Source organism: Ictidomys tridecemlineatus, chromosome 2 (genome assembly GCF_052094955.1).
Source record: "Ictidomys tridecemlineatus isolate mIctTri1 chromosome 2, mIctTri1.hap1, whole genome shotgun sequence".
NCBI lineage: Eukaryota > Metazoa > Chordata > Mammalia > Rodentia > Sciuridae > Ictidomys > Ictidomys tridecemlineatus.
In genome coordinates, this window is record NC_135478.1 from 70,429,364 (window position 1) to 70,456,979 (window position 27,616).

The window sequence follows — 27,616 nt, forward strand, 5'->3', positions numbered from 1 at the left end:
GTGGTCAGGGGAGTGAAGGGGTCTGGACACTGTAGCCGCCACACCAGGCCAGAGGGTCAGCCCAGCACAGATGCCACCACTAATCCCTACACCCACGAGGTTGCCAGTCTCCACATGCTCAGATGGGAGCAATATGGTTCTGGAAGATCACTACTTTCCCTGGGGAGCCCTGTGCCCTGCTTTTCTCCCCCAGGGCTACCTCTGAGGTCATGTGGCTCCATTTGAGGGGAGGCAGAGAACACTGGACTGTCCAGTTACCAAGTATCTCTACTTCATATCACCAGAAGATGCTGACTGGGGCTCCATCCTTCTAAGGGGACTAAAAAGCTCTCAAAATTAGGACCCTCCAGCCACAGGCAGGGGCCTGAACCCTGGTCTAGGTACAGTGTCCTACAAACCGGCAGCAGCTCAGTCAGCCAGGAGTACTCTGGGCTCAGAGAGGCCCAGCTCCCAGGATTCTTCATTGTGCAATGCAGCCTGCAGACATTGGTGTGGCAATTGGCTAAAGATGCCCAGAGTGCACCCAGGAGCCACCTGTGTCTGCAGGTAGATCCCAGCAGGAATAAGAGATGGGATACTTGCAAATGAATGTGGGGAGGGGTGCAATTAAGTTCTCTGGTCCCACAGCTGGGGCTGGTTTGGTGGAGGATGGGGGAATACTAAGCAAGTGGATTTGGAGGGAATCTTCAGAGTTTGGAGCCCCTATACCAAGGAAGGGATGGATGGGACACCTGCAGAAAAAGGGTGAGGACCATGCCTGAGTTGGCGCCCTAGGATCATTCAGAAACAGCCACAAAGAAGTTGGATGCTCCGGAACTCCCTTAATCTTTGTGGCTACATTTTCATACTGAATCGTAGGTCAATACTCCAGCAAAGAGTTTCTGGGGGGAGGGTCCAAGCTTTGATGGAGCAAGGCAGGGAATAAACCGCGCAGAGGCCTGATGCATTTCTCCAAACCCCAGGCCTCAGAACAAAGATGTTGCCTGCTTGGGGTCCGGGCCAACCTAGACCGCCACGCCCTACAGCCCGCGCCCACAGCCGGTTCCAGGACGCCATTCCCGAGGCCGCCTGCAGGGGCCGCCGCTTCTTCAGGAATGAGCCGCCTTTGTCTGAGGCCGCGCGGTGCGGGTGCTCTAGGCGGGCTGAGCGCCTCCTGCGGCCTGGCCTTCGTGCCCCAGTCCACCAGGCAGCCCGCGCCGCCTGCACCGCCCACGGCCCCCACAGGGTTCACTGTCCACCCTCCACCCGCCCTGGGCCGGCGCCCAGGTGAGCGCCCCGCCCGCCGCGAGGCCCCGCCCCGGCCCGCCCCGCCCCGCCCCGGCCCGCCCCGCCCCGCCCCGGCCAGCGGAGGGACCGGGCGGATTCCTCGCGCGTCAAACCACATGATCCCATAAAACATTCATCCGCTCCCGGCCCGCGCCGCTAGCGCCCCGCTAGTCCGCGCCGCCGCCCTTGCCCTGCGTGCCCACGGCCCTCGAGCCCAGCCCAAGCCGGGCGGAGCGGAGCGCGCCGAGCCTCGTCCCGCGGCCGGGCCGGGGCCGGGCCGGAGCGGCAGTGCCTGGATGCGGACCCGGCCGCGGGGAGACGGGCGCCCGCCCCGAAGCGACTTTCGGTCCCCGACGAGCCTCGCCCGACCCCTAAGATGAAGAGGGCGTCCGCCGGAGGTGAGTGTCCGTGCAGCGCCCGAGCGGGGCTGGAGCTGCGGGTGCGGAAGGGGGACGGCTTGCCCCCTCTCGGAGGCTCAGGGCCGTCCAGGTTTGCAGAAGCAGAGGGAGGGGTCGCCACGAAGCTTGGAGGACCACCGCAGTGCTGTGCTGGGCTGGGGCTGTGGGCGCCCCGGCCCTGGGAGGGTGGAGCCGGCGGCAGCAGGAAAAGTTGCTGCTTTCCGAGAAAGTTAACGGCGACGGCTGGGCTGGGGGCGGTGGTTCTGGTGTCCCTGAACCAGATCTGGGCCAGGTCTAAGTGAGGGCTGCGGACTAAAAGGGTGGGGTCCGGCCTGGGAGCACCCGGACCGCTAAGGGGTTAATAAGCAGGGTTTGCAGAAACGTGGGTATTGAGTGCAGGTGGGGGCATCTTCCTGGCCTCCAGACTCACTTAAGAGCCTCCTGTTTCTTGGGGTCAGGCCAAATGGGGGTGAAGGGGGACGCTGGCGGCAGTAGAGGGCGTGGGGGACAGGGCGGTTCCAGCTTTGCCCTCATAAGGAAGGTGGTGAGAGGAGGCAGCAACGCCCCCCACCGTCTACAGCCTGAGGTCCCTTACAGGACTTGATTGAGAAGTATGAGGGGTATTGGGGGGCTGTCTTCTCTGACAGCCCTGTGGGACCCCTCCCCCCATCGAGTGCAAGGATCCCGCAGTGGGGGCAAGGGAGGGTGGGCTTCATATGGGTTGGGTATGCCCTGCCTGGGGGAGCTGGGGTGGGCACACAACCTGTCCCAGGTGTCCATCCCAGCTGGCCTGTTAATGTCCACTGTGCCGCAAGCTGCACACACGTTTCCTTGCACGTGCACATGTCTATGTGGGCTGCACACTTGCACGCCCCACATACACATGCATGCCAATGCTGCCCCAGTGTGCACATGTACAAACATTATGGGTGCACACTCAGATTCAGGGTTCATATCCATGTCTTTGCCCCATCTTCACGCCCACGTCCACACATGATGCATGCAGCATGCCTGCTATGCTCTCCATGCTTGGCACATGCTGGGGCCCATAAGTAGAACCCACTTACACACCTACATGTTCATGTATTATGGGGGAAGGGTATCAGGGGCACACAGACAGAAGAGTGAGAAAGCCTCAGCCCCATGTCCATCTGTGCATTCTGGAGGCTCCCCTTCAAAGTCCCTTGGGTGTGTGTGTGTGTGTGTGTGTGTGTGTGTGTGTGTAACATGGTATGCGTCTGCACGTGTGTGTCTGAGCGCATGACCATGTGTGCCTGTGAGCATATCTGCATGTGTTGATTTGCCTCAGGGTGTGGGTGCTCCTTGTGTGGGTAACCAGGAGAACTATGGCCGAATTCTACCCAAATCTGGAGCAGAAGCCCAGGAAAAGTAAAGTGGAGATTTATTCAGTGTCCCCATCCCAGGGGGTGAGGTACAGTGTCTCCCAACCACTTCCCCACCCACCAGTGCTGGGACAAAGTAGTGGCTGATGATGGGCTTGAATCCACCTGGGTGCCCATTTCAAACCTCGAGGTCAACATCATGACAAACAGGTTAAACCCTGGATGTACTTGACTGTGGCTGCAGCCAGCTAGGCAGATGACCCAGTATGACCTCAGGGAGGCCCTGCCTTCAGCATCTCCATTTCTCCTTGGTGGCAGCCTTCAGGTGAGAGGTTTCAGGTGGTCTCACCTGCACCAGGTATTGTATGAAATGCTGAGGGGATGGACACCAGGCTGGTGCAGGTTACAGATAAGGGTGATAGTGATCCACTTGCTATGGTGAATAGTACCCTGAGGTGGGGCTCAGAAAGGCAGAGCCACATGCCTGTCTCCCAGCCACAACCAGTATCTTCATCTGTAAACTGGGAACAAGTAGGTCATCTTTGTAGGTTGTGTGAAGGTAAAATATGCCAATAGAGGTTTGAGCAGTAGGACTGGCCATTACTCTTTACTGTCTATAAAGTGAGTTCTGCTTCAGCCAAGGTAAGGAAGAAGCGAGCTCCCAGACCAGGGGCTGAGCTAGGTGGTGGTCAGCACCCAGATAAAGGGGAGCTCACAGGGCCTGATTCCTGGGTATGGCATGGCAGAAGAATAGTGGCCTAGATTTGGGTCCAGGCTCAGCCATCCATTAGCAGTGTGACCTTGGGTGTAACAAGTCACCTCTCCCTACCTCAGTTTTCTTGTCTGTAACATGGGTCAATAATCAGTGGTTTGGGGGGCTGGCCCAGCTTTCCTGTGAAATTTTGACCCCTATTTTCTACCTTCAAAATTCCTCAGACACCTCTCCCTGACCCATTAGTCAACAGAGGTTTGCCTGAAACCCTTGCACTACCAACCAGGCTCCTCCATCCTCCCCATTCATAGATGGATCCCTGGAGGTGTGGTTGTACACAGGCTGAGGCAGGAGGATCACAAGTTGAGGTTAACTTGAGCCACTTAGCAAGACCCTGTCTGAAAGAAAGAAAGAAAGAAAGAAAGAAAGAAAGAAAGAAAGAAAGAAAGAAAGAAAGAGGGCTGGGGATGTGGCTCAAGCAGTAGCGCACTCACCTAGCATGCGTGCGGCCCGGTTCAATCCTCAGATGTGTGTCCGCCGAGAACTAAAAAATAAATATTAAAAATTCTCTCTCTCTCTCTCCTCTCTCACTCTCTCTTTAAAAAAAAAGAAAGAAAGAAAGGATGGGATGTACCTCAAAGGCAAAACATTCCTGAGTTCAATTCCTGGTACCACAAAAAAAAGATAGAGAGGGAGAGACATCTACAGATGGAACTATAAAAGCCCATTGAGGCAGACAACTCCCCTGGAGGCCACTAGTGAGTAGGGTAACAGAGAAGGTGGAGGGCATCTAGGGAGCAAAGACACTGCAGAACACGTTTCCTCAGCCAGGGCAGCTCTGTCCCTCTGCCCCTCGCCAATGAGGGTCCTATAGAACCACTGAACCTGTTTTGTTATTCTGGGGATTCTTCAATCAGGACTGGCCCTCTTCCTGGGTCCAAAGGAGTGAGAGGGGAGAGGGAGTGAAGTCTGTCCCAGCAGGTGTCAACAAGCAAGAAGACTAGTAGAGGATCTGTAGAGGAACTCCCATCACAAGGCTGGGTTGGGGCCCTTGAATGGGGGAGATCCTGCCATCCTAGGAGACTGGGGACTAGTTCTCAACTGGAGGAAGGGCACAGTTTGTTGCTCTTTTTGATGCAAGTGATTAGCTGTCTGTGAGGGTCAGGGCTCGTGGAACCAAAACTTCCAAAAGTGTTCAGGCCCTGGGCTCACCCTCCCTCTACTGCCCAATTCCCAGCACCTCCCCCACCCCTTGCTGCTGCCCTGGCTTGAAATTCTGGCTTTGTGGCATGGATGCCTATGGCAGCCAGTACACACCAAGAGGGGTCCAGCTGGCAAAGCCAGGATGGTAGAGAGGCAGAATGAGCCCTCCTGCAGTCCTGGGCCTGTGGCCTAGAATTTCTCCTCAGGGGTTCTCAGTCTGTGCATCCGGAAGAAGGGTCAGGGGAAAGAAGACATTGAAAAAGAGAGAGAGAGAGAGAAAGAGAGAGAGAGAAAGAGAGAGAGGGAGAGAAATATGTGTGTGTGTCTGTGTGTGTGTAGTAGAAGGAGTGAATGAGCAAGTGACACCTACCCTAACCCTGTCATAGGGTTACTGAGGGCCCTAGGTACTTGGTTGTGCCTCGTCAGTGAAGTTCATGCTTCCAGGTACCCAGCCTGGTGAGCCCTGACCTCTGACCTTCAGGCAGGACTGCCCAACTTTCAGTAGCCACCCATGGTATAAGCCCTAAGAACTGTGCACCCTACCTCCTCTCCAGCCCCATGAGTACTCTCTCAGGGGCCAGTCTCTGCACCTCTTAGTGTCCTTGCCCTGTAGCTAGGTGCACCCATACCTGATCAAGGTCGCTAGCATCCTCCTTGTGACCAAATTCTAGATGTTGCATTTGCTCACCACCATCTACTCATTCGTCCATTCATTCCTGGTCTGCAGACCCTACTCTGAACCAGACATGAAGGAAAGTGATCTTCCCCTAGGGTTAAGTGCTTTAAAGGACAGACAGTCACAGAGCTACCACTGGAAGCCCAGCCAGCAGGGTGGGCACACAGTCCCACACCCCTGTGTCTCTCTACACCATCTCCGGAGTGCGTGGGCCTGGCTGGGTCCCACCACACCGGGTGTTTTGTGCTGCAGTTTCTTCTTTTGTCACTGTATTTTAAACATTTTGCACATCGGAAACTATTCTTGTTCATCATCCTTTACTGGTATGTGTGGAATCCCTTCCAGAAAATGCACCATAATTTATTTATTTAAACCTGCCTTGGCCTCTTATACTGGCCACAGCCATGTAGCCAGACTCTAGAGATGCAGCTCTCCTCTTATACATATGTATCCCAGCAGGTTCTCAGCTCTAAGGATGGCCATCTCTGCAGGGGTTGCTTCAGGGCCCCTTCTCTCCTACCCTCTTCACATAGCTTCCAGCCTCACCAGCTACGTCCTAATAGTCTTCCCTATCTCTGGTGGAGTCCATGGCCCTGCCCTGCTGTGGGAGGATAGAGACTGAAATGATGGTGGCACTGACCTGCCTGTTTTGATGGCCGTCTGATGCCTTGTTCTGACTGTCTTGTTCTGATGGAGGCTGACCATGGTCCCTGATTACCCTCCTCAGGGTAGCTAGACCCAGGCAGTGGGGCCAGGAGACAGGGGCTATTGGTAGACCTTCCTAAGCAGCCTTGGAGAGCTGCTGAGTGGACAGAAACCAGAGTTCCCAGGTCAGCCCAGTTGGACCTGGCAGGCAGTGAGCCCCGTTCAGCACTCTGATACATGGACCTGGGCTGATCTGGGATGTAGGGGTGTTAAGAACTGACTTAGCCTCATTCAGATAGCCTACCTCATGCCCAGGGGTGCTCTTTGGCCCCTCAGTAAATACCTCAACATTCTTAACTGGCCCTCATGAATCACAGTCCATGGAATTGAAGCTCCACAGTTGGTAGATGTCAAACAAGGGTTTTATGGTCAAATTTGGGATCAGTTGGGTTAAATGGTGCTGAAAATATTTCTTTTCTTCTTTACTGCAGAATATCTCAGGGCCTTAGTTTTAGAGTGGGGTAGGTAATATTCTCTCTGATAGACATCCCTATGTGCCAAAGGTTCAGGGCCTGCTGTGCCCAGGAACCTACTTAGGGCCCTGGTGACTGGGGTGTCTTAGAGAAGTGGAGGGGGAAACCTTTGGGCCCTCAGCAAGCACAGGCCCTGAGATAGGTGGGCAATCCCACACACACCTACACCCATGGGGTTCCTGATGGGTGGATGGATCATAGTTTTTCCCAGCAGTGCAAGGCAATGTGCAAATTTAACCTTTGGATTTATGACTCTATTTCTTTGCAGCAAATGTCACGGGAAATGTCAGGCCAAGGCTGAAGCTGGGCGAGGGGCCCATCAAGAAAGAGGGTGGGGTTAAGGAGGCTGGAGGACCCAGGGACTTAAGCCAGGGTGGGACTTCAGGCCCCTCACCACCTCCCGGGAGCCCTCTCAGATTGCTCCTTGCTTGCCTAGGTCCCCAGCACTGTGTCCTCAATTTGTCCCAGCCATTGTGACCTTGTTAAGATGTTGCTTTTATTCACCCTCCTGCCAGGGCCCAGATGGGGCCGGCTCAGGGACCTGCCAGAAATTCCCCCCTCCCCCAAGTCTGGGCAGCCATAGGATCAGCTTGTGCAATACTGGCTGGCTGTGTGACCTTGGGTAGCACCGCCCTTCCCTGGTCACTGGAGGCCTCATCTATAATCCACGGCTGTTGACCAGAGGTGGTGTTCCTGGCTCAGTGCCCTCATGAGTAGGAAATACTCCAAGTCCTGGGATTGTTGGGTGTGGGGCTCTGGGGGAGCTAGGTGGGGATGGGTGCAAGGCCAAGATGAAGACTGGCTTGTAGCATCCCATAGCAGCTCCAAGGCCTGGAGCAGACCCTGCACACTGTAGATGCTCAGTAAAAATAGTGAGTAACATGGAAGGCAGAAAAAGTCTTAAGCTGGCTGAGAATCCATGTTCACCATGGTTACTTGGCCCCCTATCCCTCCCCCACCACATACAGCTCAGCCTGTCTTGTCACTGGGCTCTGCACTGGTTCTCAGATCTGGAAGATTCAGTGAATGCTGACCACCTCCCTGCCATATGTGGAACCTATGCAGCTGAACAGAGGGTCTCGGACTCCCTTGGCTACTTCCTCCTAACAGCTCCACATCACCCCTGTACACAGCTGCACTCCACTGGGAATCCAGGATCCCCAAATTCAGTCTATGTGATATCATATTCTTTGTATTGGACATCCAACCCCACAATCCTGGCCTGCCCACTCTACCTATCCCCAAAGACAGGTTCATTTTACAAAGTCTGACCTTCTCCCTGACAATTCCCTTTTATTCCTCATGGCAGGCCTGCCTTATTAGATCACCCCCTCCACCTCCTGGCTCAAGACCACAGACACCCCTGCCTACCATCTTATTTCCAATAAGATGGTATTTTCCACCCTTCCTGCCTAAACCCTCCCAAGGCTGCCTCTAGGTGAAACTTTTTCTCCTTACTTTCAGGGCCTGGGCCAGAGGGTCTCATGTAAGAACTTTTTCTTCAACTTTTGCTGGGGGAAGCTCCAGGTGCTATTTCTTGTAACCTCATCTCCATATCTTCCAAACAGTCTAACCCTGGCATGAGAGTGCAGAGAGCCATTAAAATTGGGGTGGATATATCTGCAGCACTCCATATAGGGAGGGCCCAAGTGGCAAGTGTCAGTGAGAAGCAGCATTCTCACCAAAAATGCCTGGGTTCTTCTATGCCTCTGAGTCAGCTCTGGGAGATGCCAAAGCCAGGAACCCTTAGGGCTGGCTGCCTAGCATGGGCTAGTTGGTGGGCTCTCTACCCACAGCCTCTACCCCCAGCCTCCCTTCCATACATGGATGGTATGAAGGTGGATTCACTGGTGAGGGAGTGCTGCCTATAGGGCCTGGATCCTGAGAAATTCTTTTGGATGCTCTGGCCAGTTCCTGGGACTCCTTCCTATGCACTCTAGAAAACCTCCTATACTTTATGCCCTGAGCTTGGAAACTCACTAAGGAAATTGAGACTGTTGATGGCACTTCAGGCCCCTTAATAGGAAATGAGGCCCCTATCTCCCTGAGCCTCCTTCCTACCTGTCCTGCTCCAAGGAAATCCAGGATAGAACCCAGGCAGCCAAAGGAGATAGGCATGTGTATCCTACAAAGATTCCTGGAGCAAAAACCTCTGCTGGGCTGTGGAAGGCACATAGAAGGAACTCTTGTCTGGCCTCTCCCACACAGGTTCTTTTCCATCAAGGTCTATGCTGGCCATTCTATGAGGAGTAAAGCATTGGTTCAAGCTGTGGAGAGCCCAAATGGGACCTAAGTCATAGTAGGATGAGGGTGGGGCTGCATAGGTTCCAGGCAGGTCTAGCATCTGGGGATTCCAGAGGAGAGGGGTGTTTCCACTTCTCAGTGAGGAAACTAAGGTTTAGCTCAAGCCCCTGAACAGACTTGAGCCATAGGAACTTTGTGCTTAGGGGGCATTTGAAATTTTCTGTCTTAACAGTTTGGAGGCTTTTGTCCCACCATTCACTTTGAGTTAGTTTGGTTGATGGTGCCATGGGAGGGGCTGCATGTATTCCTGCCTAGTCCTTGTAGGAGGTCTGGGCAGTGGGAGGCTGGCCCACCTGTCCTCTGGGTATGGCCTCCACCCCAGAAGCTCTTTCCTTGGGCTATGGAGTATGCTGCCTCCCCAGCATTGGCCAGAATGACTAAGGGAAGATTGTGGGCCATCCCAAGAGGGGCCACACCCAGGTTTCTTGGCCCTACCTGTCTGCATGCTGTACCCAGCCAGGAACCTAGGAGTTGGCCCTAGTGTACCTCCCCTTTCATCAAGCCCAATCAAGTGCCCTCCCCATATGTTCTCAACTATCAGCTTCTCTCATCTACCCTGGTGGAGGCCTCAGGTCTCCCTGGATACATTCAGTCCCCTTTGTCCTCAGAGAGCACACAGCTGGCAAGTCACACCTTGCCCAGCCCCTATCTTCCAGTACTCACTGGCCTACAAGGGATGAGGTATGTGGCCTATGTGCCCGGGACTTGCCTCTCAGGTCTCCTTGAGGGCTACAAATGAACCCTCCAGGGACATCTAAGGAAGCAATAGGACTATTCATATCCTCTTAGCTGGGAGATTCTCCTGTCCCACCTGCAGAGTCCATGAGGGCTATGATCTTGAGTGTGGCTTAGCAGGTTAATTGGCAGCATCCCCTGGGGAGCACACCCCCACAACCCTTTGTGGGATTAACAGGTATCATGATGCACATACAGTGGAGAGAGAACAGATCCTGGGCAGGTTCTACCATGAAGGAGTCTCTAGAGTCAATGACCTCTCCCCCTATTCTCTCAGTGAATTATTCCTGGCATCAGTTCTAGGTCAGTCCTGTGCTGGGCAGCAGGGACCCTGAGAATCTTGCAACATAGTCTGCTTTCAAGACTTCCCCAGGTTCCAAAGAGATGCTACGAAAATCCATGAGAAAGAGAAGTGGTAGTGTGAGTGCCAACAGGGCTTGTGGAGAGAACTCTAGGGTCCCCACCAGGTCTCATGGAGGTACTGAAGTTGCTGGCCAAAGGGGAGTGGTCCCTGGCTGCCAGAATTCCCAGAGCAAAAGGCTAAAAGATGCTAAACAGCCCCCTGCACTAAAGGAGTGAGTGGGACCCTGCATGAAGATGTAGAGGGTGGGTTAGGCTGGCCTTAGGTGGGGAGGGGTTGGGGGAGAGGAATAGATGAAGAACTTACCCTCCCACCACCATCCCAGCGGGAGGTCTGCCAGTGATGCTTTGTGCTCCACGGCCTGACACGTGGCCTCTGCACACTGGGCCGTGTCCAGGCTGTCTTTCATCTCCTTGCCTCGGCCCCAATTTATGTCAGGCAGAGGCTGACACAGGGACAGGTGTGACAAGTGTCTGGCTTCCTGTTCGAAAATTGGCAAAAGAAAAACTCTCCCCATAAAGATATTCCATCTACATACCTCCCAGATGTCACTGGGAGGACCCGTCACGGCCAAGACAGATGGTGGCCCTAATGGACTCCATTCTTCACCTGCTGCCGGAGCTGCAATCTAGCCCCAAGGCAATGGAGCCCTCCCTGACACTGTGGCCTCCCATTCCCTCCATACTGACAGAACCTCTGTCACAGTCGGACCCCAGGGTCCCAGCATCTCTACCCCCTGCTTTTAGGACAGAGCACATTTGAGTCTCAGCTTTGGCACAAGGCAGGAACACCTTTGTTCCTTTCTCTGGCTAAACTCCCTTCCAGTTAGTCATCCTAATCACCCCACCTGGGGTACCATCACTGTCCCAGGATGTCTAGGGAACTCTGGAAGTTGGGATCCCAAGCACAGAGGTCACATGACAATCTTCATCATGCTGTCACTGGGTTTCAGCTGTAATAAGGGCCCTTGGGGGTAGCAGGATGTTGCTCTGCAGTGGAAACTATAGGCCTATAAGCTCCCAATCTTAATGGCTCATTTCCTGCTAGGTACCAGACATCATGTTCATTTCCCCACCTTGTGTGGGGCTACCAGGTCCAGTGTGTATGTAGACCTCACTCAGCCAGATTGATGCTCTGTCCCCACCAACTACTCCACAGATGGGAATGGATAATGGCCCCAGGCAGGCTTTCCACGTCCTTGGAGCAAGACTGTCCTAAGATGAAAAGGGGAGTTGGGAAGAGTCCAGCCTCCTGAAGGGTCCAGGAGAAGAGCGGCCTGGGGGGAATATGCCTGAGACTGTGGCAGGCACTGGAGGAGGGGAGTTGCCTGAGCAAAGCAGGCATGAGAAAGCCAGAGCCTCACAGAACAGTTAGTGTGCCAGAGTTAGGGTTACATCAGATGCCAGCAATGCCCCTTCTAGCTCCAACTTGACCTTGGAATCTAGGTTTGGCTTTCTTCTCTATAGAGTGGGGACAATGGTGAAGGTTGCCAACTCCTGGGCTGATGAGCCAGGCATTTCCTCTTTGCATTTGCCCTGTATATATGTGGCCCTATAGCACCCTGTGAGGTAGATCTTGTGATCTCCATTTTCCATGTGATGGAATGAGCGCAGAGATACTGCAGAGCCTGCCTGAGACAGAGTTCAGGACCTACCTGGAGGATTACAGGTAGGGACCTTGTGCTATAGAGACTCATGAATCACCCACCCTTTTACCTGTTCTAGCATTAGTATGAGACCAGCCAGAATAAACCAAAAGCAACTTTGTGACATTTTACAGCATGCTAGTCAACCATGATACTGCATCCATGGAGCCCACAGACAAGGGACAGTCAATAAAAACAAGCCATGCAGAGGCCTGCTAAGTTGAGCAGCAGGAAGAATGAGGTAGAATGGGTACCCTGGCAGTGGACAGGAAGTAGAGGGTGGATGTCAGGAGGACCCTGGGATTGGTCCACTGATGTGCCCCATCTGTACCCCTAGTCCTCTCATTTCACAGATAAGAAATCCAAGCTCCAGATGGGCCTGAGCTGGGCCACATAGGTGGGCTTGGAGGTATCTGAGTCTCACTTGTTTGCTGCAGCCACAATGAGGGGATGAAGGAATGTTCATAGGAGCAAGTGGGCAGGCTTCCTGAGGGCCTGGCCTGGCAGGGAGGTGTCACTGCTGGTAGATTAGGATGTAGAGTTTTAAATGTGCATTCATAGGACTAGGTACTTAGGCCTGGGCTAGGGTGCAAGGCACTGCTCCTAGCAGGCTGAGGCTTTGGGAATCTCTGGCAGTTGGAGACATGCCAGGGACATTGGGTGCAGGGAGGACAGGTATATCTGACCCAGACCTAGGCTTTCCAGGGACCCTTTTGTATTTGGCTAGAGGAGAAAGGGAAGAGATAGGGTGGCTGTGTTCTGAAATCGTTAGGACAATTATTAGGAAAAAGACAAAAGGTCTTTCAGGTTTGATAATTGAGAGCCTGTGGGTAACCTGAGCAAGGGGTCCAAGGAGGGCAACTAGGAGGTAGGTGTGTCCTCTGGGGTGAAAGAAACCCTCAGGGGTTACTTGGGAGGAATGAGTACAGTAAGATCTGGGGATAGCCACTGATTCCTGGTGGGTCAGCTATGGCTACTGGTGGTCCCTTGGGCTTAGAGTCTCCTTTCTGAGGCTGATCCTTCCTCAGCCTTAGGAGCATCTGTGTCCTGGGCCAGTAGACTGGATCAGGCCTCTTTTAAGAACTGCAAGGGGGTAAGGTGGGTGGGAGAGGCAGTGCTGGGAGCCTGAGCTGACCCCCTCCTGAGTCTGGGACCAAGGTGCTAAGGAAATGAAGCTAGAAGTTCCCTGCCTCCACCTACTCCACAGCCCTAGGGCATCCCACCCTCTTTCCCTCATTCCTGCAGGAGCACCCAGTACACGTGTCAGCCTCAGGATGCAGGGATATAGCCAAAATACACTGACCTCCTTTTCTAGGAGGCAGTGGCGCCTGGGCCTCCCACCCGCGCAGGTGAGAAGCCGCCAACAATTTCCATCCCAAATTGATTTCAAATAAGCAAGAGTTATCACACACAATCATATAGGAATAATTTATCACTCGTTAATAAAAGAGCAATTACTTATTCACATTGTCCTTGCCTGAGCACATAGCAAGCTCTGTTGCAGGGGTCTCTCACAGAAGTGGAAGATGCTTCTTCACTTCTAGCCAAGGTCAGGTCTAAGGCCCAGTGGCTGCAGACCCTATTCCAGTGGAAGGTGACCCCTGCTGGGTGACCCACCAGCCTGGTGGGGGAGGTGCCTTGTGACAGAGGACAGGAGCAGGCAAAGATGAGGAGGGGTCCAGGAGTGAGTATTTGTCAGGATGTTAGGGGCTGGGCCAGGTGGCCATGAAGGAACATCAGGCAGATCAAGGAAGAGTGGCAAAGAAAGCTTGAGCACAGAGAATTTTAGGCCAGAAGCTGCCCTGCAAGTGTCTGGATTGCAGAAGCCTCTGTAACCAAGAGCCCAGAGTGTCCCTGGAGACCTGATGTGTCTTCAACCACACTTAGCTGAGTTGGGGGTCACAGAGCAGTGTTTAGGGCTCAGACTCTGCCCCAGATGCCAGATACCCAAGGCTGTGTGTGTAGGGGCTTTTTCCTGCTGCACCTCGGAGACAACACTTTCTAACCCACATTTGTCTCCACCTTCTGGAGGATGCACTTTCCTTTCTTTTTTAATTATATCTAAAATTTCAGTGGCAAATATGCATGCTTTTGTTTTTAAACTACAACATTTTGGTCAACAATATCTTGCACAAGGTTAAAATCTCTACCCAGCTATTGATCTGGAAAATTGGTTTGTTCAACTCCTACCTGCAGTCCTCCCTGGAGGCAGCCACTGTTACCCCCATTTCCTTTGTTAATGATGACCTTTGCATTTCTGAGGCTCCCACACTAGCCCCTCTCTTGCATGGTCTTTGGTTTTTCCTGGGGTTTGTACTTGACTTTGGTTTTTGGTGTTTTGTTTTGTTTTCCCTCTTGTCCCATTTCATGAGCTTATTTTTTCCCATGTCAGAGTTTATAGTGGGTTTCTTATTTTCTCCCTGGAAAGATCTCAGGCCCTTTTCCTTCTACCCCCATGAATTCCCTTAACCACTATTAAGGTTACATCCAACTTTCACTGTATGCACTTTTTTCCCTCTAGGTTTACACTCTTGTTTAGGCTGAAGCACAGCCTGTCTTGATCCCTGTGAAGTACTAGGTTCTCATCTTTGGGAAATTTTCTGGTATAATTTCTTTTATTTTTTTTATTCTCTATTTTCTCAGTTTCCTCTTTATGGAACTACCCTAAGACAGATGTTTGACCTATATTTGTCTTCTGAATCTCATTCATTTTTTTCTTCCTTTTTATTTTTCTTTCTGAGAGATTTCCTTGACCTTGTTTTCCAACCCTTCTATTGATTTTTTTTTTAATTTTAGCAATTCTATTTTTAATTTCTAGACATTCTTTCTTGTTCTGGTGGCTCCTTGGTCATAGCACCCTGTTCTTGTTTTAAATTCCCTTCTATCTGTAGGAGGATACTAATTAGATTTTTCTTCTAATTTGGAGAGAGATCAAGCTTATCCTCTGATAAGTTTCAAGCATCAGGCAGGAGCTATCCTGGGTACCCCCAGAAGACCCTTTCTCTGAATGTTTCCATAGGGGAAACATTTCCATCATCCTGTTTCCTGCCTTTCCAAGGGTGTTCTCTGTGTCACCATAATCTCAGGAAGGGGAACAACACATGTCTCCAACATAGATCACAGTGTCTAACATGGTGGTGGGAAGAGGAAGGGGACCACCAGTGTTGTATGCAAAGCAGCAGCAACTTAATGCTGAGTGAGGGTGGGCATCTCTCAAGGTGAGGCAGGCTATTCTGGGCTCTAGATTTATCTGCCAGCTTCCTTTCTCTGCTGAGACTGAAATTGGGAAATGACTGTAGGTATGTTTGTCATGCAGCCTGGCCAGCATTACCTCCTCCAACTTAGACACAGCTGAGCTCCTGCCTACATATAGCAAGGCCACGGTCTCACCAGAAGGCTACCTATCCTGGTCTTAGGTACCAGGACCTAGATTGGCTTCTAGATAGGCAGGGCACTGTTCACAGAGGCCAGACCTAGGTGAGACTATGTCTGAGATCCTGGGGAGGTGGGTGCTAGCTCATCATTATCCTCATATTGTTGGTGTGATTACAGACAGATGGGGCTGACAACGTCTCCAACTAGTCTTAGAGTGGGTACAAAGGCTGCATCTGAGTCCAGAGCTAAAGAACCATCCCAAGGTCTACCCTCGGCCAGTCCAGGGAAGGAGGCCTGGGTTAAGGATGAGGTGCTTTAGGGCGTCAGGTGCCCAGAGTAGTTTCTGTTTCCTGCTGTGTGGTCTTTGGGGCTCATAGTTGGCTCTGATCATAATGGAGAGGTACCCTAGCGCCTCAGTTATGTGCCCTATCCCCTGGCCTCTCTGATGCCCGGCTGGTGATCTTGTCATGCCTCAAGACTGTTGTTTGAAGAGTGGTGATGATAGTCACCTCTTCACTGTGCTATGGGAGAATGCACTGTGGGGATTTCATGAAACTTCCAGAAATAAGAAATATCCACACAGTGGACTGTCCCAAAGAAACCAGAGACTACCATTTCCCTCTTCCTTTCCTCTGCTTTCCCCTGCCCTGCCCTGCTACTGGGCCCTGGTGAGTCTAGGGGTATGACAGTGCTCTAACAGTGCCTCCTTAGGAGACAGATGTTCGTCCAAAAAGCCCCTGTATGACCTCAAGACTCTGATGCTAGAATGGGATTTCCTTGGGCCAAGGCATCTACCCAGGGATGTCTGATGTCTGTATAGCCTTTGGGGCTCTCTACCCTTGAATATGAGACTGGCTGTGTTCCATGTGGTTCCAAGTCTGCCCCAGACTGCCCTTCATCCAAAAGCTTTGCATAAGATGTTGGTGATGGTGATAATAGTGGTGGTGATGGTGATGATGATTGCTATAGTTTGGATCCTAAATGTACCCCAAAGGCCCATGTGTTAAAAGCTTGGTCTCTTGCCTGAGAAGGAAGTTAGGTTACTATAGGCATGGGCTTGAAGCGCATACTGGAATACTGGCCTCTCTTCTCTCTCTCTCTCTCTCTCTCTCTCTCTCTCTCTCTCTCTCTCTCTCTCTCTCTCTCTCTCTCTCTCTTCCTAGCTGATGAAATAAGCAGCTTCCTCTGCTATATCTTCCTACCATGATGTGCTGCCTCACCACAGGCCCAAAGGCAACAGAGATGAAAGACCATGGAGTGAAACCATAAGTCAAAATAAACCTTTCCTCCTTGGAAGTTTATTTTCTCACATATCTTGTCATAGTGATAGAAAGATGACTAATGCAGTGACAGTGATGATGGCGATGATGAAGATAATGATGGTGGTAGTGGCGGTGATAATAATAATGACAAGAATAGAAGACACCTCAACAGCCCACATTCCCTTCATGATGCTGGACATGGGACTCCATAAGTGGCTGAGCCCATGGCCATCAAAGGTGGTCCAAAACTGCCTGTTTGTAAAGAGGCACTGACCTGCACATGTACACTCCTTCCAGACCATGCCTGCCCTAAGGACTTAGCTTGGTGCAAGTAGGTCAGCAAGCATTCTTGATGTGACTAGCCAGAGCCCCTGGAACATGGTATAACAAGAAGCCACCCAACCTCAGCAGGATCCTGGGAGGGTTAGACTGGCATGGAGAAGCCATGGACCCAGAGGCCTCCCAGCTCAGCTAAACCACTGCCTGCTCAGAAACCATCTCCCCTAAATTTGTCACCCTTGGAAGTGCCATCATCCTTTCCTCCCACGTGAGGACTATATTGCTTTGTACCTCTTCCCAGTGCCTAGGATGGCTAACTGGTCCTTACATCTAGTTTTATACTCTTTCTTGTTCGTTTATTTGTTTGTTTTGGTATCAAGGATTGAACGCAGAGGTGTTTAGCCACTGAGCCCATCCCTAGCCCTTTTTATTTATTTCTTTATTTATTTTTAAATTTTGAGACACAGTCTCATGAAGTTACTGATGGCCTCTCTAAATTGCTGAGGCTGGACTTGAACTGGAAATCTTCCTGCCTCAGCTTCCCAAGTTGCTGGGATGACAGATGAGTGCCACCTCACCCAGCTCTTTGTATTTTTAAGTTGTCCTTTTATGCATGTTTGGTTACAAGCCTCCTGACAGCCTCTTCAGCAAAATAATTGTTTTTCCATGGGCCTGACCAGTATTTCAGAATTTGGTACGTCTCTCCTCATATCCTTCACCCGCAACCCAGTGAGATGCTAACCTTGCCCAGGTCTCCTGGGGGGTTGACACCACATCAAGTGAGATGCCTCTTGGCTTTTCACATTCAGTCACATGGCCTCAGCAAGACAGTGGTCCTCTCCAACCCTTGCTTTCCTTTTCATTAGGTGAGAAGTTGAATGGCTTCTACTGGGCCACTGTGAGAGTGAAGGTGGCATCACCCACATGTAGCAGGGGGTCAGTCACAAACCAGGTCAGCAAACTGTTTCTGTAAAGGGTATAACACTAGATTACCCCAGTGTTGTGGGCCACATGGTGGTGGGTCTTAACAACTCAATCCTGCCAATGAGTTGTCTCAGACACTACTTGAACACATAGGTGTGGCCTGTGCCAAAAACACATTATTTACAAAAGCAGCAGCCAATTCTTGAGCCAGTTTGCCAAGTGCTTATAGAAAAGGAGGTATAAAGTCCCTAGTCTTTGATGAGGGCTTCCCTATGGCACCCTAGACTGGGTTCTCTGGTCTCACCATTCTGGCCTCACTGGGAATTACTCCAGTGGGGGTCCTACCTGTCCTGGCCAGGCACACTCACCAGCCCTCACAGGGATTCTTTGTGTGCTGCCAATGTGCCATGTGCTGCTACCTCCCTCAGCTCTTTCAAAGGCCTCTGGGAAGCAGGAGCAGACCCTGGTCAGGAGGATGTGGCAGGCGAGGGCTATACTTAGATGGCTCCAGTGGCAGCCTGGCTGGCTGTTCTCCTAACAAGAGGCTGAGAGGCAGGATGGGCTGATTCCAGAGGGTGGCCTCAAGATCTGCATGTTTGTGACTTTTCAGAGCAGAATGAATTCTGCCTGGGAAGAGGCCATCTACCTGCCTGGCTGGTCATGTTTTACAAATGCTGAGGGCTCAAGAAAACATGGAGAGGTTCCTAACCACTTCCTCCCACTACAGTGAGAGTAGACCCTCTACCAGCTCCCCAGATCTTTGTGGCCCCAACATAGCAACCCCAGCAGCCCAAGACCTAAGTATACTTACTCCTGTTCTGTGTTCCCAGGATGTTCTATTTTGCATACTAATCGTGCTAACAGTGCATTCTATTGTGTGTGCCCTCTGCATTTACTCCCATTGTTGGCCCCCCCCCATGCACTCTTATTGTCTGATTTTGTGCCTTTGAATATGTGTTCCTGTTGTACATACCCCTTGTACACACCTGGGTACTTCAAGCATCCCTGTCAGAAGCTGATACTCTGAGCCTCACAGGCAATGGTCAGCTTGGTGTCAGCAGAAGATCCAGGGTTAGCAGCTCAGGTCAGGGTGCTAGATCTGGGAGTGGGTGTGGGGCACAAGGGAGGGCAAGACCCAATACTGTGGACCCTGCCACGCTGGGTATCCTGGGAAAGGGCTGGGTGGGCAGATGGATGTGGGGGGGAGTGTGCAGCAGTACTGGAGCCCAGGCCATGGCACAGGAGTTTCCATTCTGAAAACCCCACTCCCAAGGGCAGGGGCATGTGGGCTACTGGCTAGCTCCTTATCAGTTCTCCTGAGGACTCAGGACTGGATCCCAGGCTGGTTGCTGGACTAAATTAGCCACAGGACCATAGTGAGCTATCTTGGAGACAGAATCCTTCAGGTAATTAGACAGTGGGTGTTTGCTGCCACCTGAATAAGGAGGCACAGGAGTGGCTACCAGCCAACGCTCAAGGAGACATTGACTGAGTCCGTGGAATTGGGCCAGCCTGAACTATCTGTATCCTAGGGCAGTATGGGGCTTTAGAGAGAGCCTCCAGGTACTTATGGATCCCCAGTGTAAGACTCACAGGTTGGGACCAGCAAGATGGACATCAGATGGGAGCATGTGATGACCAGGTGAGTTTCTGGAGCCCTTGGATGGGCAGCTCAGCCTTAACCAAGAATGAATTCCTGAAATCTGGATCCTGAATTGTGATCTCTATACACCAGAGGGTCTGCTGACAGTGGACTTCTGGGCTTCTCCCCAATATCCTCATGCTCCCTTGTGCTGACTCTGGCCCATAACACCCCCCATTCCCCCTCCCAGTGAATGGCACCTGCTATTGTTCTTCTTCTTCCATCTGCAACACACAGGACAGACCCTGGGGCAGGGACCTCCTGACTTATGTTTGAGGGAAACAGGGAGGAGTGAGTGAGTGGATGGCCCCTGTTGCAGTGTTTCTCTTTGTGAAGGGCCCTTGAAAAGGGCTCAAGGTAGACACTAAGGGTGCTGTGTTAGCTTTTTCTTTTCTTTGGTGGGGGAAGGGTGGAAAACTTGGGTTAGGGGTGTGTAGGGTAATAGTCTTTCAGTGCCCCTGTTGTCATGGGTTTGGGGTAGGAATTCTAGCTTCCCCCTGACCAGCAAACTTCATTTTCTTCATCTATAAAGTGAGTCAACAAAATTTAACCCTTAGGAGTCATCAGCAGACTTAGGGACTTAGCCCCAGGCCTAGGTCTAAAGGCACTCTATTCTCTCAGGTAATCCCAATGTCACAAAGCAGACAGGCTGGGCAAGAGCAAGGCCTATGGCCAGAGGGGCAGAGGGAACACCTAGCAGAGTCAAGTTGGTCTCAGCAGCTCTGTCCCAGTCATAGTAGGATTGCAGGTAGGTTTCTGCCCAAACTAGTCCGTTTCCCCACTGCACATGGCTGGACCTGAAGCATCTCAACTTGTGTCAGGTGCTCTCCTGCCATAGTTGGTGGTTTTGCCCATTATTGACCTGACATGTATGCCCATCCCTGCAGCCAAGATCAATAATGAACGGGGCCTCTGGGACCCCTGGACAGTGTAGCAGGGGCTGGGAGCCACACTCCTAGGAGACACAGGGTGATCTGACCCCCTCTAGAGCTGCTGCTACCCTCCTGTCTCTAGCATTTAGGGTGTGGAAAGGGCACAGGAAGCACCATGGGAATTTGAATTTCCCCTTCACGTGTCTGCAGGCCTGAGAATAGATGGAGGATGGGTAGTGTATGTGAGAAGTGAGGATGAGGGGGACAGATGGCTGGTAGGGGGTGGTGAGTCAGTGATGGGGGGCTGGCAGGAGTTGGGGGCAGGCACAGAGAGGGGTGCCCTGACCCCTTCCAGTGTGGGGATGACACTGGCCCCTCCACCCCCGCCTAGAGCTATTTCTGGTCTCTGTGTGCTGAGCCGTTCTGCCTTGTAACTGTGGTCTGTGACGTGACCACTTCACAGGGACATTGTTGGTATCTGTTGGATCTATGAATCCTGAGATGACCAATGTCCCAATCCCTCTACAGCCTTCTGACACCAGCCTCTAGGATAGGGGGCCCCAGTTCAGGACCTCCCTGAAAATGTCCCCTTCCAGGCACTAATGGCACAAGAGAAAATCATGTGTTCCCAGTACCTATCCAACAGGCTTGCATCCTGGACCCCAGCATCCTCATGGCCACTGTTCCTGCCCAGGCCACACAGAAGCCAAGCTTAGTGTGTGGGCTGGACTCTCTTAGAGGTCACCTTCAGGCCGCTCTGTGGCTCCTGCCCTTCCCTTCCCTTCCTACTGGATGGTCTTGCGATAAGAGCAGGACAGGCCTTAACCATTCACTGCCTCAGTTTCCTAATCTGAAAACAGACTGGTAATATTGATTAGAAAACTGATTCTTATGTAGTGCCTGCCACCTCAAGCTTTTTTATCCAGCTAGTTCGATCTCCCAATGATTTTGTAGGGTGTTTCTCTTGGGGCAGGTATGAAGACACTAGGGCACTGAGCTGGTGGTTGATGCTCTGGACTTGTAATACTGACAGCCCTGAACTGTCTCTTGGCCTTGTCAGGTGGGGACAGAGATGTCCCCAGGCTAGGGGAAGGCACAGAGTAGGAGGTGCTGTGAACAGAGGGTCCTTGGGGAAGACACCAAAGATGCCAATCCCACCTCAGCTCTGTGGGCTGCTGAGGTGAGCTGCTGACCTCAGCAGCAGCCGGCCTGCTGGCTCCTATGCTCCTGCAGTTGCTGGGTAAGTCCCGAAACCTCCCTCCGCTCCCCCTCCTTCCCTCAGCACATCCTTCTATCCCCCTTGCCCCCTCCCCTCTGCCCCTGCCCTCCTCTTCCTGGCTCCTCCCATCTCCTTCCCCTTCCGCACTCTCCTCCCTCTTCTCCCTCTCCTCTCTCCTCCTCCCCTCTCTCCCCCTCCTCCCTCCCTCCACCCTCCCTCCTGCAGTGAATGTGAACCTGGGCTTTTTGCTCATAAGACCTGATGGTGCAGGATGAATAGTATGTAGCTTAGTAGTTATATCCCATTCCATCTGGCTGCCTGGGGGGACTCTGGACTAGTATCCAGTCACTGTCCTTCCTGGGAAATTTCTATGCCTTCTGGGCAGGATGGATAGCCCTCTCCCAACCATGTCCTCATACCAGCATGGTTTCTGAACCAGACCTAGGAGCCTCTAGCCATGACCCAGCCCCACCACCAGAGGGGCCATCCATGAGGAGAGCCCTGGAAGAGACCCCCACCTGGCAGGTCTGACAAGAATTGACCTGAGAATAGCAAGAGGGGCACCAGTTTGTGCACAGGCTCAGGTGGCCACAGGGCTGGCCTGTCCTTGGAATGGCTGCAGGGGTCTGAGGAGCAATCCACGTGGTTCCTATGTGTGAGAACTGGAGCCCTTGCAGGGCTGTTTTCTCCCTAGATGTGTCTGGAGTCACACTCACACTGGATGATCACTGAGAGTTGGGACCTGAATGAGATGATGAGAGTGGCAGGGGTTGCCAGGCTGATCTCCAGGAAGAGGGCAGAATCTCCTGGGAGAATCAATGGTCAGGTTGGAGAGAAAAATAGGAGAGGTGGGCAAGGAGGGGACCGGCCCTGGAGGTCAGGAGCCCTGTAGTTCAGAAGGCTGCAAAGGCCAGGGGGTTGGGCCAGTGAGGCTTTTTGGTGGGTAGGGAGGGGTTGCTTTCCAAGGTGGAGAACAAGAAGAGGTCAGATGGGGCAGCAGTGGTGTAAGGTCAGGGCACACCCTCGCGACTGCCTGTTTGGGTTTTCTGTATTCCCTGGGCCCCCACTGTGAATACGAACCAATGCCGCAAAGTTGGGTTTGATTATCTCATATAAAGATGCCCCCTCATGCTTGCTCAGCGGAGGGGTTGCTATGGAGACCAGCGGGCAGGCCCCAAGGGGGGCCAGGCTGGAGCCAATTACTGTGGCTGCAGCAGAAGAGAGCCCACCCCGGCCGCTGTGCTGACAGCAGGGCCGGTGCGGAGGGCCGACTCTCAGAAGTTGGTTTCCAAAAAGCAGTTGTCTCGGCAGGAATAGAGCCTTGTCTTTGTGCCTGATACCTGCTGCTAGCAGGGCTGAGTGCCACGTGGCCACTCTTCCAGTTGCCTGCCTCCCCTGCGTGGCTCAGTCTGGAGTCAACATGGGCATCTATACCATTGAACTTGCAGACCACACCTCACATCTTGGGGGCCACAGCACATAGTGCAGTGGTAGCCTTGCTCAGTCATGATGTGAGGGACATGGTCACCATGTATGGTAGGTAGCACAGAGAACTTATCATTATGGCACAGAGAGGTTGGTGGGATGGCATAGTTGGTGATGTGCACAGTCTGTGGCATGGCTTGACTGGTGATATGGCCCAGTCATAGCAGTGAGCCTGACCAATGAGCACTGAGGGCCCCCACCCCAACCAACCCCAGGTCTTTCTGAATTCCTGGGTTAGGAAATACCGTTTATATAGCACAGTACCTGCCTGTGACAGCAGGTGAAACACTGTGGGAAGATGCATAAGAAGGAAGCAGGGGTGTCAGTAGTTTAAATAGAACATCAGGCCAAAATGCCTCTCATGCATAGCCAGCCTTGGGAAGGTTACCCAGGGCTTTGGGGGTTCCTGGGCTTCTGACTTTCTGGACCAACAAATGGCCCCAAACCCAGCAAGGCAGAGTTCAGAAGAGGAGACTCCTGGACAGGCTCCCAGGACCTGGGGACATATTTAATGACTGTTACACTTAACTGGTTTGCTGGGACCCTGGATTTAGAGCAATTGTTGTGCTCTAGGCAGAAGAGGACCCCTGTGGCAGGGACCCAGCATAGCATGAAAGGCCCAACCTGGCTGGTTGAAGCTAGACCATGGCTCTCTCCCTTCTCCCTCTCGACTCCAACCCCAGCACTTAGCCGGCCTCCTGTCTGCAGAATCCTGCTCTTAGCTAGCTGCCAAGGAAGGTGTTAGCTGTCAACACAGGTGTTAGCTGTCAACGAAGGTGTTAGCTGATAACTCAAGTGTTAGCTGATAAGCCATAACCCTCCCAAGGGGATTCACATTTTAATAGACTCACTCCTGAAGGCGAGGCAGGCTGAAAAAACCTTCAGCATTCAAAGGGGGCAGGGAATCTAATGGTGGGATAATAGTCCCTGCTGTTGAGGCCAGATCGCCCTAGCCCCAGGAGAAGTCACTGAAGGCCCAGGAGTGTCTGTCCCTTCAAGGGATGAGAGGGTGCAACACCATGAGCAGGGGGAGATTGCTGCTGGGAGGCTGTCCCTGTTGAGTGTGCACTTGGGTTGGAGAGTTGAGGGCAGCTGAGACCATGCAGTGACTGGCTGGGAAGAGTGAACTCCTCCCCTGGGAGGGGATCAAGCAGAGAATGAGGCCAGGGGAGGAGGCTGCAGGAGGTGTTCCAAGCCAAGTCAGGAAGTGCTTAAAAGGGAGGATGTGTGGAGGAGGGAGCAGCCTGCTGGGGGCAGGGTACTCTGGGATGGGGACTGTACTCCTTCACCCCATGCCCTTCCTATACCCAGACCCCTGTTCCTGTGATAGCAGAGGTGCTAGTTGGTAGACTCACTCCATACCCTCTGGAACCCATAGTGGCTGTTATTTGCAGTTTTTTCATTAAATCACAACTCCCCATTGTGAAATGAGGGGGGCTCCCCAGACTCCCAGATGCTAGGGTTTATCAAGAGCTACAAGGGCCTAGGCAAGGCACAGGTTCTGAACCTCAGTGTGCCTCCTTCTGCAGTCGGGGAGGAGGATTTCTGTATAAGCTACCCAAACCTCAGGAGCTGACAGACTAGGGATGAGTGTTAGATTGCAGCTCCACTGCCTGAACCCCACTTCCTAGTAGTCCCTGAGCTCAGTCTGGGTGGTCCTACAATGTTTGCCAAGAGCTGATCTCCTCTCCAGCATGGCCTGCAAGCTGTTAGAGGGCTGGGTGCAGGCAGACCAGTATAATGCTTGGAATATAGGGATGGAGACCAAGCCCAGGAAGACTCTGTTCACTAGAGTCCCAAGAAGGTATATGCAGATGTGAGCAACAGTCCTTCGCATAGGTATTTGTTGTGTGACCTAATAGGCTAACTTTGGTAAGTAGGTATGAGTATCTGGAAGGGTGCAGTGGGGAGTCTATAGACATGGTTTCCCAGAGTGTATGGCTCCAAGCGCAAGTTATAGCCAAGCATCATCTATGTAGTATTAAAGCAAGGATCCCCAAACCTCCAAATCCCAAGCCACATCTCAGACCTGGCCCCAACATGGCCTCCCAGTCCCTTAGGGATCTCTTACCCCTAACCACCCTTTCTTCTACCCACAGGAAGCCGGCTGCTGGCATGGGTGCTGTGGCTACAGGCCTGGCAGGTGGCAGCACCGTGCCCAGGTGCCTGTGTGTGCTACAATGAGCCCAAAGTGACAACAAGCTGCCCCCAACAAGGCCTGCAGGCCGTGCCCATTGGCATCCCAGCCTCCAGCCAGCGCATCTTCCTGCATGGCAACCGCATTTCCCATGTGCCGGCTGCTGGTTTCCATGCCTGCCGCAATCTCACCATCCTGTGGCTACACTCCAATGCACTGGCCCGGATTGATGCCACCGCGTTCTCTGGCCTGACCCTCCTAGAACAACTGGATCTCAGTGACAATGCCCAGCTTCGTACCGTGGACCCTGCTACATTCCAAGGCTTGGGCCGCCTGCACACATTGCACCTGGACCGCTGTGGCTTGCAGGAACTGGGCCCTGGCCTGTTCCGTGGCCTGGCCGCCTTGCAGTACCTCTACCTTCAAGACAATGGGCTGCAGGCACTGCCAGACGATGCCTTCCGTGACCTGGGCAACCTCACGCACCTTTTCCTTCACGGTAACCGCATCCCCAGCGTACCTGAGCGCGCCTTCCGTGGCCTGCTCAGTCTCGACCGTCTCCTCCTGCACCAGAACCGTGTGGCCTATGTGCACCCACACGCCTTCCGTGACCTTGGCCGCCTCATGACACTCTACCTGTTTGCCAACAACCTCTCAATGCTGCCTGCAGAGGCACTGGCACCTCTACGTGCTCTACAGTATTTGCGGCTCAATGACAACCCCTGGGTATGCGACTGCCGGGCACGCCCACTCTGGGCCTGGCTGCAGAAGTTCCGAGGTTCCTCATCTGAGGTACCCTGCAACCTGCCCTTGCGCCTGGCTGGCCGTGACCTCAAGCGTCTGGCTGCCAATGATCTAGAGGGCTGTGCTGTGGCAGCCAGGCCGTTTCATCCCATCTGGACCAGCGGGGCCACTGATGAGGAGCTGCTGGGGCTGCCCAAATGCTGCCAACCGGACGCTGCAGACAAGGCCTCGGTGCTAGAATCTGGGAGGCCAGCCTCTGCTGGCAATGCACTCAAGGGGCGTGTGCCACCTGGTGACAGCCCACCAGGCAACGGCTCAGGCCCACGTCACATCAATGACTCTCCCTTTGGGACCCTACCCAGCTCTGCTGAGCCCCCACTGACTGCACTGCAGCCAGAGGGATCTGAGTCACCAGGAGTCCCCACCACTGGGCCTCGTCGGAGGCCAGGCTGTTCCCGCAAGAACCGTACCCGCAGTCAGTGTCGTCTAGGACAGGCGGGAAGTGGGGGCAGTGGGACAAGTGATGCAGAGGGTTCAGGTGCCCTGCCAGCCCTGGCCTGCAGCCTTGTGCCCCTTGGCCTTGTGCTGGTACTGTGGACAATGTTTGCACCCTGCTGACCAGCTACAACCCCAGAACCTCTCAGCAGCCAGGTGTGTGTACATAGGGGGTCTCCCAACATGTCGCCAGCCAGCGCCAGGGACAGGTCCCGTTGGGCAGGCCAGTCCTCCCTGATGGACGCCTCCCCACCAGCCCAACCCCATCTTCACCCCATCATGTTTACAGGGTTTGGGGCAGCGTTTGTTCCAGAACGCAGTCTCCCACCCGGATCGCGGTATATAGAGATATGCATTTTATTTTACTTGTGTAAAAATATTGGACGATGTGGAATAAAGAGCTCTTTTCTTAAACTATGGCCTCTCAGGCTGAGGTGCTATGAGTGGTAAGAGGCAGGGGTGGGACAAGGGTGCTGCTCCTCACTGGACACCATCACACAAGGCCCCTGAGGAGAAGTGGAGTCACCCAACTGCATGTACCAGGTATGACATGGTATCCCTGCCAACCTCTGAGCTTGCTCCTGAGCCCAAACACCTACCCTGAGAGCTGGACTGACAGAGCATATGCCAGGCCCATGGGTCTAGATGAGGCTGCTTTTGTGGGGACACCTGCTCTAGTACCTTCCACCCAACTCTGCATTGCCCCCAAGAGGAGACTGAGGATAAGAGATGAAGAACATTCTCCCTCTTCTGGGAGATGAACAGGAGTAGGGTAGCCCTGAAGGACAGTTGAGTTGGTAAAGCCAGGCTTGGGGCCAGGCAGGAACTGTGTACACCTTCCTACCACTGCCCAGGGTTATGGCCAGATTCCTATTCCTCTTACAACACACCCACAGCCCAGAAACTGTCCCTTGAGGATTTGCATGCCCTTGTACACATGTGCACAACACACACATATGACCAAGCAGGAGCTACATGCATGCATGTCTATGTTTGAAAAAAGCACCCGCAGCACAGACAAAAATATAAGTGTATACACACTTTCCCAAGGCCTTGGCCAGGGAGGACTCAGAACAAAAGGGAAAGGGGCCACGTGGCCAAGAAACTATGTAGGGTGCTTACAGGGAAGGCCCCTCCCCCACAGGGCAGGGGCTGGGGAGGAGGAGGAGAAAAATTCAGTGATTTGGGGGAGGGAACGGCAGAGGGGAACATTGCTGGTGGAGCCAGATGGCCGTGGGGGCGGCTGGGGCTCTAGAAGCCCAGGGGAGGAGGAGAGTGTGGGGGAATGTGCTCAGCAACCAAAGCCCCCAGCTCTCCCTCAAGCTCCTCAGTGCTGCTACCCAAGGTGGGGGACTCAGGAC

At 53.0% G+C, this 27,616-nt stretch overlaps 1 protein-coding gene across 1 annotated transcript; it reads left to right on the forward strand.

The window, feature by feature from the left end:
* The first annotated feature begins 1,326 nt into the window (after positions 1-1,326).
* Positions 1,327-26,669, forward strand: Rtn4r (reticulon 4 receptor). Its single transcript, XM_005334553.5, has 2 exons — positions 1,327-1,664; positions 24,979-26,669. Exons 1-2 carry the CDS (start codon positions 1,643-1,645, stop codon positions 26,376-26,378), a joined length of 1,422 nt encoding a protein of 473 aa, XP_005334610.2. The 5' UTR covers positions 1,327-1,642; the 3' UTR covers positions 26,379-26,669.
* The last annotated feature ends 947 nt before the right edge of the window (positions 26,670-27,616 follow it).